General features: G+C 37.6%; 1 protein-coding gene and 1 long non-coding RNA gene across 9 annotated transcripts in view; one reads left to right on the top strand and one right to left on the bottom strand.

Moving 5' to 3' along the window:
* LOC104869439 overlaps positions 1-7,989 on the top strand; it is a 20,323-nt gene extending 12,334 nt beyond the window's left edge. For all 3 annotated transcript variants that reach the window (XR_004515500.1, XR_782325.2, XR_004515501.1), the window contains 3 exons: positions 2,003-2,047; positions 3,863-4,084; positions 6,156-7,989. This is a non-coding gene — a long non-coding RNA (uncharacterized LOC104869439). The remainder of the gene's footprint in view (positions 1-2,002; positions 2,048-3,862; positions 4,085-6,155) is intronic.
* Positions 612-16,681, bottom strand: part of LOC104869440 (zinc finger protein 177-like) — a 48,824-nt gene continuing 32,754 nt past the window's right edge. For 3 of the 6 annotated variants that reach the window (XM_019209102.2, XM_010634672.2, XM_010634673.2), the window contains 5 exons: positions 5,309-5,376; positions 4,592-4,718; positions 3,820-3,915; positions 2,592-2,671; positions 612-2,027 (listed from right to left, as the gene is read on the bottom strand). In XM_019209102.2, coding sequence (XP_019064647.1) covers positions 978-2,027; positions 2,592-2,671; positions 3,820-3,915; positions 4,592-4,718; positions 5,309-5,376 — 1,421 coding nt within the window. In that variant the 3' untranslated portion in view covers positions 612-977. The remainder of the gene's footprint in view (positions 2,028-2,591; positions 2,672-3,819; positions 3,916-4,591; positions 4,719-5,308; positions 5,377-16,681) is intronic. The other 3 variants (XM_010634671.3, XM_010634674.3, XM_010634675.3) reach the window with 3 other exon arrangements.

Raw genomic sequence — 16,681 nt, 5'->3', positions numbered from 1 at the left:
GAGAGAGAGAGAGAGAGAGAGAGAGAGAGAGAGAGAGAGAGAGAGAGAGAGACTGACTTTGAATCCAGTATTGAGAGGTTGAGAAAAGAGGTTAGCAAGTTCAAGCCTAGCAACTTAGTGAGACCCTTTCTCAAAAGGGCAGGGTATGTAGCTCAATACAAAGGCCCTAGTAGCAATTCCCAATACCACACATACAGAGTGTCGGTACACACCTGTATTCCCAGCTACTCAGGAGGCTGCGAGGGCAAGACCAACCTGGGTAACTTAGCAAAAAACCCTGTATCAAAGCATAAAAAAAGGCTGGTGGCCGAGGATTTAGCTCAGTGGCAGGCACTGTGCCTGCCTCACAAGTGCAAGGTCCTGAAAAAAAAAAAAAAAAAAAGGCTGGGAATATAGCTCAGTGGTAGAGAGCTTGCCTAGCAGGTGAGGCCCTGGGCCCATCCCTCAGTACTGCAAAGCAAAATGTAACAAAAAGTACTTGCTATACTTGAACAAAATTCCAAGTTTTGTTACTTCGAGGAAGGAGGAATACTGGAAGTGCAACTAGTTCTATCAGTCACAGTATGCCACAGAGCAATTTTCTGTTTGAATGTGTGTCGTAAACATGATGCATTCTGTCCGCAAATACAGTTAAACTAGTGAACAGATATATAGGATCTGCATATTGTTAAAAGTATTTTTAGATATATCTGTGGGCCTAAGACATCTATGGGAATTAGATAACATTTAGTACTAAGTATGATGATCTGATATCAAAACTTCAGTGATATAAAGTTACAGTACAATCTTTATTACTTACAAACTACCAAGTTTTGCCACCTTGAGGATGAAACATTTTTTTAAAAGGTTTATTCTCCAGTAACAAGAGTGATGCCTCAAGGCCTTTTCCATATTGCTTACAGTATATTTTCTCTAGTGTGAATTCTAAAATGATGAGAGGGTTGAAGGACATGAGCTCTTTCCGTGTTTGTTTTTGCTCACAGCTTCTGTCTGGTATGTATTCGTTTATGCATTATAAGGTTAGTACTTGTGCTGAAGGCTTTTCCACACTCAATACATTTATAGGGCTTCTCTCCAGTGTGTGTTCTCACATGTACCCTCAGGGAAGAGGAATTCCTAAAGGCCTTCCCACATTCTTTACACTCATAGGTTTTCTCTCCAGTGTGAGTTCTTCTGTGCACGATCAGGTAAGAGCCCGTGCTGAAGGATTTTCCACACTGAGTGCACTTATAGGGTTTCTCTCCAGTGTGAGATCGTGTGTGTTTCTTAAGGGATGACTGATCAATGAAGGCTTTCCCACAGTCACTGCACTCATAGGGTTTCTCTCCTGTGTGAGTCCTCACATGTTTCTGAAGGGATGAAGGAACGGTGAAGGCCTTCCCACATTCTTTACATTGGTATGGTTTCTCTCCAGTGTGAGTTCTTTTGTGCACATTAAGATGAGAACTCTGGCTGAAGGATTTCCCACAGTGATTACATTCGTAGGGTTTCTCTCCAGTGTGGGACCGCATGTGTTTCTTAAGGGAAGACTGGAAAATGAAGACTTTTCCACAGTCACTGCACTCGTAGAACTTCTCTCCAGTGTGAGTTCTGACATATTTCTGTAGGGACACAGGGCAAATGAAATCTTTCCCGTGTTCATTACATCCAAAGCCCTCCTTCAGAGTTTGTATGTTTTTGTGAACATTAAAGGAAGCTATTTTTCCATAGTCAGTGCATTTACAGAGCATTTGTCCACATGCTGAGAAGGAAGGATGTAGGGTGAAGGGTACACCACACTGATTACACTCATGAGAGCTTTCTCCCGTGAGAATTCTTAAGTGTTTCATAAGGGTTGACTCCCCACTGAAAGTTTTCTTCACATGACTCCTAGGAGCTGAAGGATGTCTGAAGGCTTTGCCATATTCTATGTATCCACGGCACTTTTCTTCTTTGAAATGCATGGTATAAATAAAGTGAAGGTTTTTTCTGAAGAATTTTTCACAATGATTGCTTTCTACAGGTTTCATGCCAAGATGAGTTCGTACCTGTTGAATAGTACAAAGTGGTAAGTAAAAGGCTTCATCTCATCACACCTATAGGAATTCTCTTTATGTGGAGTCTGCCATATATCAGAGGTACATAATTATTTTCAGTGTGTGTACTACATTTTTTATTTTTAAAAAGAAAACAGGATCTTGCTGTTTTACCTATGCTGATGTTGAATTTCTAGGCTCAAGCAATCCTCCTACCTCAGCTTCCTAAGTAGCTGGGACTACAGATAGGACTTTTACTCTATTTTTCAAGATGAACAAGCTGAATGCCCTGCCCAAGGCCCCAAATTATTCCTTTCCACCAATGGGCTTTTTAAGTACAAGTCTTTCTAAAAACAAATGAAGAATGACTTATGTACTAAGTATTTAATACTTAAGGAAATGTTTACTTGTAGATATTCTCTGAGGCACCAAATGTTGAGTTAGGGGTTTCTCTAATTTTGTGAGTGTCATAAACCGTCCCCTGAGATGGCTTTCTAGTGAGTAAATGTTACTAGGCTTAATTCTTCCTCCTGGTTTGAGTGATATTTTAACTCATCATTCCTAGTAATACCTTACCATTCTGTTGCCACAGGATGTAACCCTAGGAACATTCTGCATAGGAATTGCATCTTTTGATTTAAGTTGAGTTTCCCGTCCTGAAGGTATAAGGGAAAATTTTATAATTACTGGGAGAAAAGGTTGGGATAAGAAGAATAAAGGGAGGCAGGCCCCAAATCATAAAAATAAGGAAGAAAATGTGAAAATGTAACCAATGACCAAAAAAAGGACAGGAACATGCTACAGAAAGGAGAGGGAATCTCTTTAGCAAGGATTCTGGAGTTTTGTGAAAACAAGACATGGTATTATCTAGAAAGCAAAATCGGGATTCCTGAACATATATAAATGAGAAAAGGAAAGGGATTGTACAGCCTGTGTCAAAGGTGTGAGAGAGGCAAGGCTGAAGGTTCTTGGTACTGAGAAACAATCACCAATGCTCATTTTTTCCCACTTAGCTGTTGAAATTTTTTAATAATACAAAGACAACACAAAAGCTGAACAGTGGCCACTAAGCCCTGCATGGTAGGTGTTCTCTTTTTACATATCAGCTCACAGACTTGAGCTATGACACAACTGTTTGAGACCCCACAGCTGCCATCAGGGCCAGCTTTAATTATTTGTTTGCTGTAGCACTAGAATTGAATTCAGGGCATTTTTATTTTGAGTGAGAATCTCACAGGGTTGCCCAGGCTGGCTTGAACTTGCAATCCTCCTACCTCAGCCTCCTAGAGTACTGAGATTATAGGCATGTATAATCATGCTGGGCCAGACCCTGACTTTAAATCCAGGTCTTTTCTTTCCAGTACAATGGAGGATACTTTCTGTCAATATTTTGATGGAGGCCCGATTCATATGTGGAAGGTTTTGGTACCAACAAAACAAAAAACAAAGCAATGGATGGATGTGTCAATGGGGGAAGAAAGAAGCCTCAGCTCCTGCAGTTTCTTTCTCCTATTTCCCTAATGGTCCTAACCCTTTTCTTAGCCACTGGCACTGGCCTGTCCCTCCATTTCCCAAGTGTGGTATAGTTAGAAACTCGGGATCTCCTTGAAAAATTAAACTTAAAGGGGAATTCAGAGTTCTTTCTCCAAGACCTAATGAAAACACAGGTGATGGGATAGAGTGAAAGCGAAAGAGATTATGTAATGGCCTCAGCTGCCTTTGCCTGCACTCATTCATTCCCAGATGTATAAGTCCTTGCTGGCCAAGGCTGCTCCACAGGAACTCTTTTCTGCCCAGGCCTTACCTGCACAGGCGCCTTGAAAAACTCCTCTCTCCTCTGTCCTCAGCTGTCCCTGCTCCACCTTGGAGGTCAGACTGTGTTTGCAGACTTGGTACCCTGCTTGTGAGGAAAGACAATGTGGAAAACTGTGGAAGAGACAAGACTCCACAAAATTGACCTTGGTCATCTGGTCTCAGAAGAGGATGAAGATGGTCAAGTATGGCTTTAAGAGCAGCAATATAAACAAGAGCACAGCTCTTTCCCAAAAGCAAACACTATGCCTTATCGGGTAAGTGACCCTTGAAACCTGAAATCAAGACACGGGCTACTAATTACTTAAAAGCTTTCCCCCCTTTTTGGTACTGGGGCTTGAACCCAGGCCTTGCACTGATATCCCTTATTTCCTTCCTTTTTATGGTACTGGGGACCTCACGGTAGGCAAATGCTCTTCCACTATGCTATACCCCAGTCCTTTTTATTTTGAGACAGGGTGTTGCAAAATTGCCTAGCCTGGTGTCGAACCTGGCAATTTTCTTGCTTCAGCCTCCCAAGTAGCTGGGATTATAGGTGAACACTACCATGGCTGGCAAATTAGCCAAAGCTTTTAATACAAGATCCAGACTATGAAATCAATGTATTTCATGAGAAACTGATAGACTGGCCCGCACAGGCAAAGACCATCCATTTTATGTTCACCAAATGTTGACATTCTTTTCATGGATTGTGGAACACAGTATGTACTTGTATTTAGAACTATTAGCTACATGAACAAATGAACGAATAAGGCCAACCTTACCCACTGAGGCCAGGTTCTTAAAGTTTTCCAGTGTCACATCTCTGTACAGACTTTTCTGAGCTGGGTTCAGCAATGCCCATTCCTCCTGGGAAAAGTCCACTGCCACTTCCTGGAAGGTCACTGAGTTCTAAAATGTCACATACACATTCTGGCTCAGACAATGACCATATTTAACAATGTGCCAGGAGGATGGTGAGGGAAATTGACAGGACTGAGGGGCTCAAGGGTGGTACAAGCTCAGGTAAGTGCCTGAAGCCTTTCATTTTTTGCCCCAAAGCAAAGAGTTCTCTTTAAATCCTAGGCCATCTCATTCGGTTGCATGGCTTTCACAGCTTTTCTACATGGTTGTTTGATTTTTCCACAATTAAGTTGGGAGGACTCTTTCAGTCTTACTCAGATCCAGTATAGATAGGACAGGCTGCAAGAATGAGAGAGATACTTGGGAAATGAATAATGGGTTTTCCTAGAGAAAAGCTTCACAGTACCCAGCAGGGTATGAAATTCATACTTAACCTAAATGAATATCAAAAAAAAAAAATATATATATATCAATGTAATATGGAAGCTTTTTCTAGGAATTTCATCGTCAAAAGCCCAGATCAGTGGCTGGGCAAGACTGAGGCCAGTCCTGGTTGAGCTGTGAAGCTCCAATGGGTAGGCGATGTGCTCTTTGATCACAGCAGTGGTTGGCTGCAAACAAAATGACTTCCTACACACCTGGGACTGGGCTATCAGCAATCCTGTAGCCATTTTTCCTTGTGTTTCTGGGCTGGCCGGCCAGGGTCCTGAGGAGGCAGAATTACAGGAGAAGAGAAAAGTAATGAGAATTGAGGCCTGTCAGATTCACCTTTCTCATGCTAACCTAAGAGTTAAAGTTTTTCTACCCAGGAACATAATTTATCCTTAAATTAGGAATATGGTATGTACTAATTTTTTATGAATTTTTTTTCTGGCCTGAGCCAGTGAAGAGACTTACAGCTATAACAGCTCTGGAACAGTAAGCTTCTAGCCCAGTGGTGGCAAAACTCTGGCATGCATGCCAAAGCATGCAGTTTATATCACTGAAAACTCTAAAGGTTCACCATCACTGCCCTAGTCTGTCAAATTGGGTCTAGATGCCTCTTACCCAGGACAGAAACTTGCACTTGCAGGGGCAAGAACTTAGTCCAGTATAAGAACACCTTCATGACGGGTCTGAACATTTCATATATACACTTAGTTTCCTTATCTTTGGAACTAATCTCAAAGGGTTGGATTATAAATATATGTAAATTAGACAATAATTGCCAGTTCCTAAGGGTTTTGTAGAGATTAAAAATTTTAAGTTGCTTGTATTTCCATGTAAGTGAGCATATTTTCATTGTATAATAAAAGGATTACATTCCAGGAAAATGAAGTCACCAAAATTTAATGCTACAAACCCTACAAAAGGACTAAGACTTAAATCAGGTCTCCTTAACCCAGGAGCTCACCTTTGAGGCCGTTTATGCTAGATGCTTGCACTTGATTGTATATAGTCTCCTGAGAAAAACCTACTTTTGTCTGTTTTTCTTGATACATATAGCCCAGTGACCTATGGGTGAGAATGCCCTGTGGAACCCTAAGAGACCAGTAGAAAAAGTCCAGCACACTAACTGGAACAAAACATCAGAGTACAGGTGCACTGAATAAAACCTGTTTCCTGAGTGCAATCCTGTAACCCAAGCGTCTCAGGCAGAAAGCCAGCTTGACTTTGGAGACTTGGAAGGAAAACAAACTTGAGCATTTCAGAATTCTGCCCTTGGGAAGACGAATGGGAAGCATGCAACCAAGGGAAGGCAAACTGTGTAATGTGAAGAGTACCCATCGCTCCCAGGAGCACTAAGGGCAAGTGGAATGGCAGCATTCAAGGAAAAGGTCTGAGGGCTGGGGATGTAGCTCAGTGGCACTATGCCTGCCTGGCAAGCACAAGATCATGAGTTCAATCCATGGTACCCTCCCCGCAAAACGGTCTGACAGCATCAGAATTCCTCACCATTCTGTTTAGTGAAGGTGATTTTCTCCTAAAGCCACCCAGTAAAGACTGGAAGAGGCAGATGCTTTGTTGGATGTGAAGATAGCAAACCAAGACTTCAAGAAACATGAAAACCGAGGAAAAAGAACACGACAGAGGAACACAATAATATTCCAGTAACAGGTTATAAAGAAAAAGAGATCAGGAAATGTTTGACAAAGAATACAAAACAATTAAGGAAGGTGAGAGAGACAGATAGGCAGCTCAAAAAATTAGAAAAATAATACATGAACTAAAAGGGAAGACATTCAACAAAGAATAAAATAACTGAAATGAAAAACACATTACAGGATATCAACAGCAAACAAAAGAAGTAACTTTGACCTTAAAGACAATTTGAAAATGAAGAAAAAGTAAAAATTAATGAAAAGGAATAAAGAAAACCTATGTAATGTATGAGACAGTATAAGAGCTAACATTAGTATACTGAAAGTGTAACATGAGACAGAGAAAGTTTAAAGAGATGCCAGCAAAAGTCTAGCCTACTCTGCCGAGTGATACGGACCATACAGGGATGTGAAGTTAAGAAGTTTACACCTAAGAGTTCAACAGATACATTTTAACCAGACTTCAAAAATCAAAGTCAAAGAGCATTTTGGAAGTTGCAAGACAAAAGAGGAATAACACACACAAGGGGACATTTAGAAGGCTATTAAGGCCTTTCTCTGCAGTAACACTGCAGGCCAGGACACAGTGGGACGATATAGCTGTATAAGTACTTTATTGGCAAAAATGAAGGAGAGACTAGAACTTTCTTGGACAAAGGATGACGGAGTTAATCAGAAGTAGAGCTGATGTACAAGAAATGATAAAGGGAGTGACTCAAGCGTAAAGGAAAGGACAGTCACATGAAAATATGTAAAATTATAAAAACCATAGGGCACAGGTAAATACACAGTCATAATCAGATAATTCTAATTGTAATGGTAGTATATAGTTACCTCTAAATCTATTAGAACAGTTAAAGCACAAAGATATTCAAAATAGCTGTAACTGTTGGGCGTAGTAGCGCACGCTGATAATCTGAGCACTTGGGAGGCTGAGGCAGGAGGAACACTGCACATTCTAGGCCAACCTAGGCTATGTAGTGAGTTTAAGGCCAGCCTGAACTGTGAAGCAAGACCCTGTCTCAAAACAACCTTCCCAATCCCCCAAAATCCCATAAAACTATAGCTGCAAAAATTTCATAATAGATATACATGATATAAATTGTGACATCTAAAAGGTAAAATGCAAGGGAAGAGCATGTTTTTGTATGCAACTGAAGTCACTATCAGCTTAAAATAAGATAATTAAAACTTTTATATAAGGGAGGGCGGGGACAAGGGGAAAAAATGAGAACCAAGACCTGTCATGTAGAGGTACAAGATCCTAACAATGAATGTAACTGTACTGTATCCCTAAAATGTACCAATAAACTCAATTGAAAAAAAACTTTTATATAAGCCTCATAGTGACCATAAAAATGTAACTACCATATAAAAAAATGACAAAAAGATTAAAGCATTCTGCTAAGACAACTCATCAAATAATAAAAAAGTGAGGAAGGGGCTGGGGCTTCTCAAGTGCAAGGTCCTGAGTTCAATCCCAAGTACCAAAAAAAGGGAAAAGAACAAAAGGAGTTTGTGTAACAGTCAGAAAACAATTCAACAAAATGGCAAAAGTACTTAGCTATCAATAATAATGAAATGGAATAAATTCTTAAAAGAGTAGGTGAATGGACCTTAGAAAAAGACCAAATTATATATGCTATACATATGAAACAGTATGGTGGCACCTGGCTGTAATCCCAGAACTCTGGCAGGGTGAGGCAGGAGGATCACAAGTTTGAGCCCAGCCTTGGAAAAATATAGTGAAACCTCTCAAAAAAATATCAGGTTTAGGGTGAAGGTGCTGGGTTCAATTTCTAGTTTACAGAGGTGGGGACACGGACACACGGACACACACACACACACACAGAGGGAGTGCAACTTTAGAGATTTAAGTAGCCTGAAAGTAAAGGAATGACAAAGAAATTCCACACAAAGACATAAGAGCAAGGGTAGCTTTCAAAGACTTCAAGTGGATAACTTAAGGTTACCAAGGAATTAGAAAAAGAACAAGTTCAACCCAAAGTTTGTAGAAGGATAGAAATAATAAAGATCACAGTAGAAATAAATGAAATAGACTAGAAGAGTAATAGGGAAAAAACCACAAAGAGTTGATTATTTAAGATAAAAAGAGAAGGCTCAAATGAAGTCAGAAATGAAGCTAGGTACAGTGGTATATACCTGTAAACCTAGCTACTCAAGAGATTGAGTCACTTGAACTTAGGAATTTTAGGCCAGCTTACCAAGCTAGCCATTGTGTATGACCATACAACTCATAGCACAGAAATACCAATGACTGTAACAGAGTATTATGAATAATTATGTCCCAACAAATTGAGTAAAAGATACAGATAAATTCCTAGAAAGATATGATCTGATAAGACTGAATGATGAAAAAACAGGAAATAGACCAACAATGAGTAAGGTGACTGAATCAGTAAGCAAAATGTCCTATCAAAGAAAAGCCCAGGATCATATAGCTTCATAGCTGAATTCTACCAAACATTTAAAGAATAATCTTCACAGCTGGGTCTTCCAAAATATTGAACCAGATGGAATAGTTTCAAACTCATTTTATTCAATTAGCCAGACACCAAAGCTAAATAAGGACAAAATTCAAGATGTAAAACTCAAGAAAATACTAGCAAACCAAATCCAACAGGCCATTCAAAGGATTATACACAGCTGGGTATGGTGGTGCATGCCTGTAATCTCAGTGCTTAGGAGGCTGAGGCAGGAGAATTGCTGCAAGTTTGAGGCCACCCTGAACCACAGAGCAAGATCCTGTCTTAAAATAATCATACACAATGATCAACTGGGATTTGCAAGGTCAGTTCAACATGTGCAAAACTATAAATGAATAACTATTAACAGAATGAAGAATAAAAACCATGAGCAATAGATGCAGAAAAATCATTTGATGAAATTTATCCTTTCAAACCAAGCAAGACTTGTCATGTAGAGGTACAAGATCCCAACAATGAATGTAACTGTACTGTATCCCTAAAATGTACCAATAAACTCAAAACTGAAAAAAAAATTTATACTTTCATAAAACATCCACAAATTAGGTAGAGAATGAATATATTTCAGTACCATGAAGGGCACATATCATAAACCCACAGCTAATATCATTCAACAGTAAAATGTTCAAAAATTTTCAACACAGGAGATTTAACTCAGGTCCTTCATGCTGAACTACATTCTCAGCATTTAAAATTTTTTATTTTTAAATTTTGAGAGGTCTTGCTCAGTAGCCTACGCTGGATTTGAATTTGTGATCCTCCTGCCTTGGCCCAGAGTGCTGGGATTACAGATGTGTTAGTGTCCAGCTAAAAGTTTTTCTTTAAGATCAAGAACCAGATGAAGATGTTCTCTCTATTTCGCAGTGTTGTGTAAGTTTTTTTTTTTTATTTTAAAAAAAAAAAGGTGTCCAGACTGGAAAGGAAGAAGTATAATGATAAGCCTGAGGTGACATGTTTTATATAGAAATACCTAACCAAGGTACCAAATCCTTGTTATAATGTGTTAATTAATAAAGTTGTAGGATAGAAAACCACATGAAACTCCACTGTATTTTTAACACTGTAACTACCTGAAAAAAACAACACCTAAGAAAATTCCATTCACAATAAAATAAATACTACGGTACTGTCAGGTATAGTGGCACGGGGCTGCAATCCTAGCTTCTTGAAAGGCTAAGAGAGAATCCCCAAGTTTGAAGTCTACATGAGCAACTTAGACTGTCTCAAATAAAATTTAAAGGACCAGGGATTTAGCTTAGTGGTGCTGCACCTGCCCTGCAAGAGCAAGGTCCTGAGTTCAATCCTTGGTACTGAGGGGGAAAAAAAAAGATAAAAAGTTTAAAAAAGACAGGAGATACAGGTTCATTGATAGAGCACTTGTCTAGTATGTATGATGCTCTGAGTTTAATCCCCTGTCCTGCCCCAAAAGGCTAATACAATAAAAGAGAAATAAATTTAACCTGGGAGGTAAATGATTCACGTACCAAGAACTATGAAAAGACAGTAAAAGAAATTAAAGACAACAAAAATAAATGGAAAGGCAGCCTAGGTTCATGCATTGAAAGAATCAATACTGCCAAAATGCCATACTTTCCAAAACAAGATTTATTGCAATTCCTATCAAAGTTCCAACACTATTTTTCACAGAAATAGAAAAGACTCAAATAGGAAAAGCAATGTTTTTTAAATGAAAATGTAAAATCTGAAATTATTAGCATATACTAATTATATAAAGTAATAGGTTTAAGATATTTTCAAACTAAAGCAATGTTCTGTAAAAATAAAGCTGAAGGCATCATACTTCATTATTTGAATACATTATAAAGGTACAATAAAGTAGTAATATACTGTCACAAAAAGACACATCAACAAATGTAACAGAAGGGATAGCCCAGAAGAAGAAATCTACACATACAAGGTCTTTTTTTTTTTTTTTTGAGACAAGGTCTCGCAATGTAGTTCAGGTTGGCCTTAAACTCACTATATAGTCCATAGTAGCTGGGTGATCAAATTCAGGGTGATCATCCTGCTTCAGCCTCCTGCATGCTGGAATTACAGCCATGCACAACCACATCTAGCAAGATAAACTAATCTTGTACAAAGGAACCAAGAATACACAAGGGGGAAAGGACAGTCTCTTTAATAAACTGTTGGAAAAACGAGATCCACATGTAAAAATTTGAAATACACAAAAATCAACTCAAAATGGAATAAAGATCTAAAATTCCTAAGAGAAAATGTGGGGGAGAAAAGCTCAATCTCATTAATTTGGGCAACAATTTTTTAAAGATAAGACACGAAAGTACAGTTAACAAAAGTAAAAGCAAGTGAGACTATATTATTTCTGCATAGCAAAGGAAATAATGAGCAAAATAAAAATGTAACTTTAAGTAGAGAAGTTATCTGCAAACCATGTACCCAATAAGGCACTAATATCTAAAATATATAAGAAACTCCATTGAAAAAAAAAAAGAGATCTAATTAAAAAATGGGCAGGGGACTGAAACAGACATTTTTCCAAACATAAAACTGGCCAAGAGGTAAATGGAAAAGAATCAGCTGTTCCTCCTGGTATACCAAGACAGATTGCCTAAGGGTCTTAAAAAACAAACAAATCAGAGCAACAAAACAAGACTACAGCCCTACCTCAATCCTCTGGGGAGACTGGTTTCAGATCTCTGCTTTGCTGGTAGCAAAATTCAGGGATGCTGAAGTTCTTATATAAGATGTACAATATTTACATATAGCCTGTGTATATCTTTCTGTATCCTTATAGGTGGAACTTTTTTTTTTTGGCACCGGAGATCAAACTCGGGTCTTTGCACTTGCAAGGCAGGTGGCGGAACCACTGAGCTAATAAATCCTGGGACCTTTGTATACTTATAATACCAAATACAATGTAAATGTTATGCAAAAAACAATTGTCAATCAACCAAAGTGTCAAATGGATAAAGAAAATGTGGTACATGTACAAATACTGCATGATCTCACTTATATGGGGAGTCTGAAGTCAAACTCATACAAACAGAAGAATGGTCATTACCTGGGACACAAGAGGTGGGGGAAATCAGTAGATACTGGTTAAAGAGTACAGACTTGTAGATGGGTAAGTTTTGGAGACCTAATGCACAGCATAGTGAGGACAGTTCATATATTTTATAATAGAAATTTGCCAAATGTACATCCTCAGTGTTCTTAACATATACAGCTGAGGTGATGGATATATTATATATATATCACAACTTCAATATATAAAAATCTTGTCATTTACACCTGGCCACAGAAAACAAATGGTCCAGGAAATAACTAAATTAAAAAAGTAAGCAAAGCACAGAACAGCAATAATAAGAATGGCAAAACAATCTCTGAGGCTGGGTGGAGGCTACATAGCACCTTCATCATAATATATGCTTAGTACACTTGAAAATCCATAAGCAACAGTTTTAAAGCAAATTGGACTGGGTGTGTAGTTCAGTTTTAGGGCATTTTCTCAGCATGAGCAAGACCTGGGGTTTGATCCCAAGCACTGACCCTACAATAAAAAAAGTTTTTAAAAAAGTAAAACTCTCATACTGAATTGGGTACAGCAGGCAAAGTCTGTCAGGTATAGTTAAAAACAAACCAACCAACCCACGAAGTTATGTAAACATATGCTCTATTTTAACATTTCAACCCAAATATATATTTATATAGTTCAAATAGTCTGAAGAAAATAAGGTATCCTTCATGGCACTGCCCTCAGGGAAGTCCTTACTTACCTCTAGAAAATTCAACTTTACATCAGGTCTCAAGGAATTTTTACATATAACATTTAAAGTAAACTGAGGAAATCATAGCTGAAAGCATTGTAAAACACAAATACACTAAGTACCATGCATGAGAAGCAGCCAAAACACAGGCAGCAGGGAAAAAGAAATGAAATACACTGTTTCAGATATTATAATTTATAGACATAAAACACCATTTAAAAGGCTTAAAAAGGTTAATGAAGCTTGGATAAATATACAGTAAGACTATAAAAATGGTCAAGCAGTTTATAAAAAGTTTAGAAATGAAAAACTCACTGAAACAAGAAACTCAAGATAAGAATTAACTACCATATAATAATTTTTAAGTACTGTATATTTTCCAGTAGACTGATAAGTAATTTTCTAGAACTTGTAAATGACACTAAACTTCGTGTCCTGGAAGAACTGTAAGTTACAGTAGCAAGGTGAATAAATAAAAAGAGATTATCATTTTTCTTCCTTCATGTTTGGTGCCTTCCTAAACTTAAAAGCCAGTAGTGAAGGAAAACAGATCACTTAAAAAGGAAAAATAAACAGATTGAAGGTTGACTTAACAGCAACAATGGGTATTAGAAGGATGGACAGTATTTCTGGTGTCTTAAAAAAATGAATCAAAACAACTATTAATGTACAATTCTAAACACAGTTAAACTTTTAAGTGTGACTCTATAAAGTCAAACCTGAATTTAATATAGATTCTAACTACTCTTAATAGGAAACAGTACAACAACATAAAGGCACAGTTAAAACTCCAAGAGGAAGAGATGAATACATATGCACCAAATACTAGTGCACTCAACTATATAAAACAATACTAGAAGACATGAAAAATTAAATAAGCATTAATACAACTGTAATGGGAGACTTCAATACTCCACTGCCACAAATACATCAACTAGACAAAAAAACCCCAACAAATATCACAACTGAAATAAACCTATGAAAAAATGGACTTAGTACATGACAACTGAGTGTTCCACCCCACAAGATCACAATACACATTAGTCTCATCTGTGCAGGGGATGTGCTCCCAAATAGACTACACAGTAGCTCAGAAAACATGCTTAAGTAAATGCAAAGGAAACAAAATTATCCCATGCATATTATTAGACCATAATGCAATAAAATTGGAAAAAAAAGTGGCAAAAGAAACACAAAAACTACATAAACACATGGAAATTAAATAACACCCTCCTGAATAACCAATGGGTCACAGATGAAATTAAAAAAGAAATTAGGCAGTTTTAAAAATTAAATGGTAATATTAATACAGCATACTGTAACTTATGGGATGCAATGAAAACAGTTCTACAAGAGAAATTTATAGTGGTGAACTTTCACATCAGGAAAACAGCACATTCAAATAACCTAATGTTGAACCTCAAAAATTCCAGAAAAAGAACACGTCAAGCCCAAAGCTTGTACTAGAGAGGAAATTATAAAGATCAAAGCAGAAATTAATGCAATTGAGACTAAGAAAGCAATACAAAGAATCAATAATTCAAAGGGTTGGTTTTCTGAAAGACTGATTAAAATTGATAAACCCTTAGAAAACCTTATAAAAAATGGGAAGAAAAACTTCAAATCTATGTAATTAGGAATGAAAAGGGTGAAAATCATAATGAATCCTGTAGAAATCTAGATTATCAATACCTACTTTGAGAACTTGTACTCTAATAAGATGAAAAACAAAAATGGACAGATTCCTAGATAAATATGAATTACCAAAGCTGAATCAAGAGGATATAAAAATTCTAAATAACCCAGCATGACTCAATGAAATTGAAGATATAATTAAAATCCTACCAACAAAGAAAAGTCCAGGACCTGACAGATGCACTGCTGAATTCTACAAGAAATTTAGAGAAGACCTAATGCCACTATTTCTCAAACACTTTAATGAAACTGAAAGGGAAGCAATACTCCCAAAGTCATTCCTGGAAGCAAGTGTTACCCAAACCAGAGAAGGACCCAACCAAAAAAGAGATCTACAGGCCACTCTCCCTAATGAACACAGACACAAAAATCCTCAATAAGATACTGGCAAACAGAATGCAGCAAATCAAGATGATTATATTACAATCAAGTAGGATTCATCCCAGGGATGCAGGGATGTTTCAACATGTGCAAATTAATAAATGTAATACACCATATAAACACAGCCAAAGACAAAAATCACATGATCATCTCAACAGATGGAGAAAAAGCACTTGACAAAGTCCAACTCCCATTCATGATAAAAACCCTACAGAAAATGGGAATACGGATGGTCTTTATCTCCATCTGACAGAAGCCATCTATGACATCAATAGCCAACATCATACTAAATGGTCAAGGGCTGGGGATTTAGCTCAGTGGTCTTGCAAGTGCAAGGACCTGAGTTCTATCTCCAGTACCAAAAAAACAAAACAAAACAAAAAAACCAAAAAAAGACCCAACAAAAAAACCAAAAAAACCCAAAACAAAACAAAGCTTTCACTCTAAAATCAAACAAGACAAGGAGGTCCACTGTTATCACTCCTATTCAATGTAGTTTTGGAAACATTAGACAGATCAATGAGACAAGAGAAACAAAAGGAATAAAGACAGGAAAGGAGGAAGTTAAACTATCATTATTTTCAGATGACTCTACATACATGGTCCCAAAAACTCCACCAAAAGACCTCTTACTTAATAACCAAATTCAAGCAGCTGGATACAACATCAACACTCAAAAATCAATAGGATTCCTGTACACAAATAAACTTACTGAGAAATTAAAGAAGCACTCCTTTTACAATAGCATAAAAAATACCTAGCAATGTCTAACAAAGAAAGTTAAAGATATTTATGTAAAAAACTACAGTATTATGAAAAAAGATTGAAGAGGATATCAGAAAATGAAAAAGGCAGCCCTTGCTTGTGAGTAGGAAGAACCAACACAGTAAAAATGGCCATACTCCAAAGTGCTTCACAAGTTTAAATGCAATGCCAATCAAAAAACCAATTGCATACCTCACAGAACTAGAGAAAACATTCTTTTTAAAAATATGAAGACAAACTAATGATTGATAGATTTATTAATTTTTTTTTTTTTTTTTGGTTTTTCTGAGACAAGGTCTCACTGACTGGGCTTGAACTCACTAGTAGCCAAGGCTAGCCTTATACTTGCAGCGATCCTCCTGTCTCAACCTCCCAAATTCTGGGATTACAGGAATGCACCACCATGCCTGGCCTTTAGTAGATTTATTTAAGCAAGAAAATACAGTCATCACTGCCAGACTTAATATGAGATAGTAAATGGTTGTTCCAATTTTCCTTCCTGGATAAGCTTTTCCTTCCTATCCCTATCTGTTTTGAAAACACAGTACCAGAAGATGAGGGCCCAAGTCCAAATGAAATTCCTATCAGTGAGTTTTTAGAAGTGGGCCTGAAATTGGGATAGATACTAGCTGATCTTGCATAGGTCCAATGAGTCAAAGCAGGATCTTCGATGAGTCCTTGGCAACCAGGGTCATTGAACTGAAGCAAATACTCTCACTCAATATGAACTCTTATGGCCAAACGCTTGGCTTGTGCCTTCTGGGTTTCTGGAGATATGTCACACTTGGCTGGGTTAAGGGTAGGGGGAAGAGTGGTCAGCAGCACAGCTTATA

This window comes from Fukomys damarensis, unplaced genomic scaffold (genome assembly GCF_012274545.1).
Source record: "Fukomys damarensis isolate Sample0158 unplaced genomic scaffold, DMR_v1.0_HiC HiC_scaffold_37, whole genome shotgun sequence".
Classification (NCBI taxonomy): Eukaryota; Metazoa; Chordata; class Mammalia; order Rodentia; family Bathyergidae; genus Fukomys; species Fukomys damarensis.
Note: the sequence above shows the minus strand (reverse complement) of the source record. Positions and strands in the feature narration are given on the sequence as shown.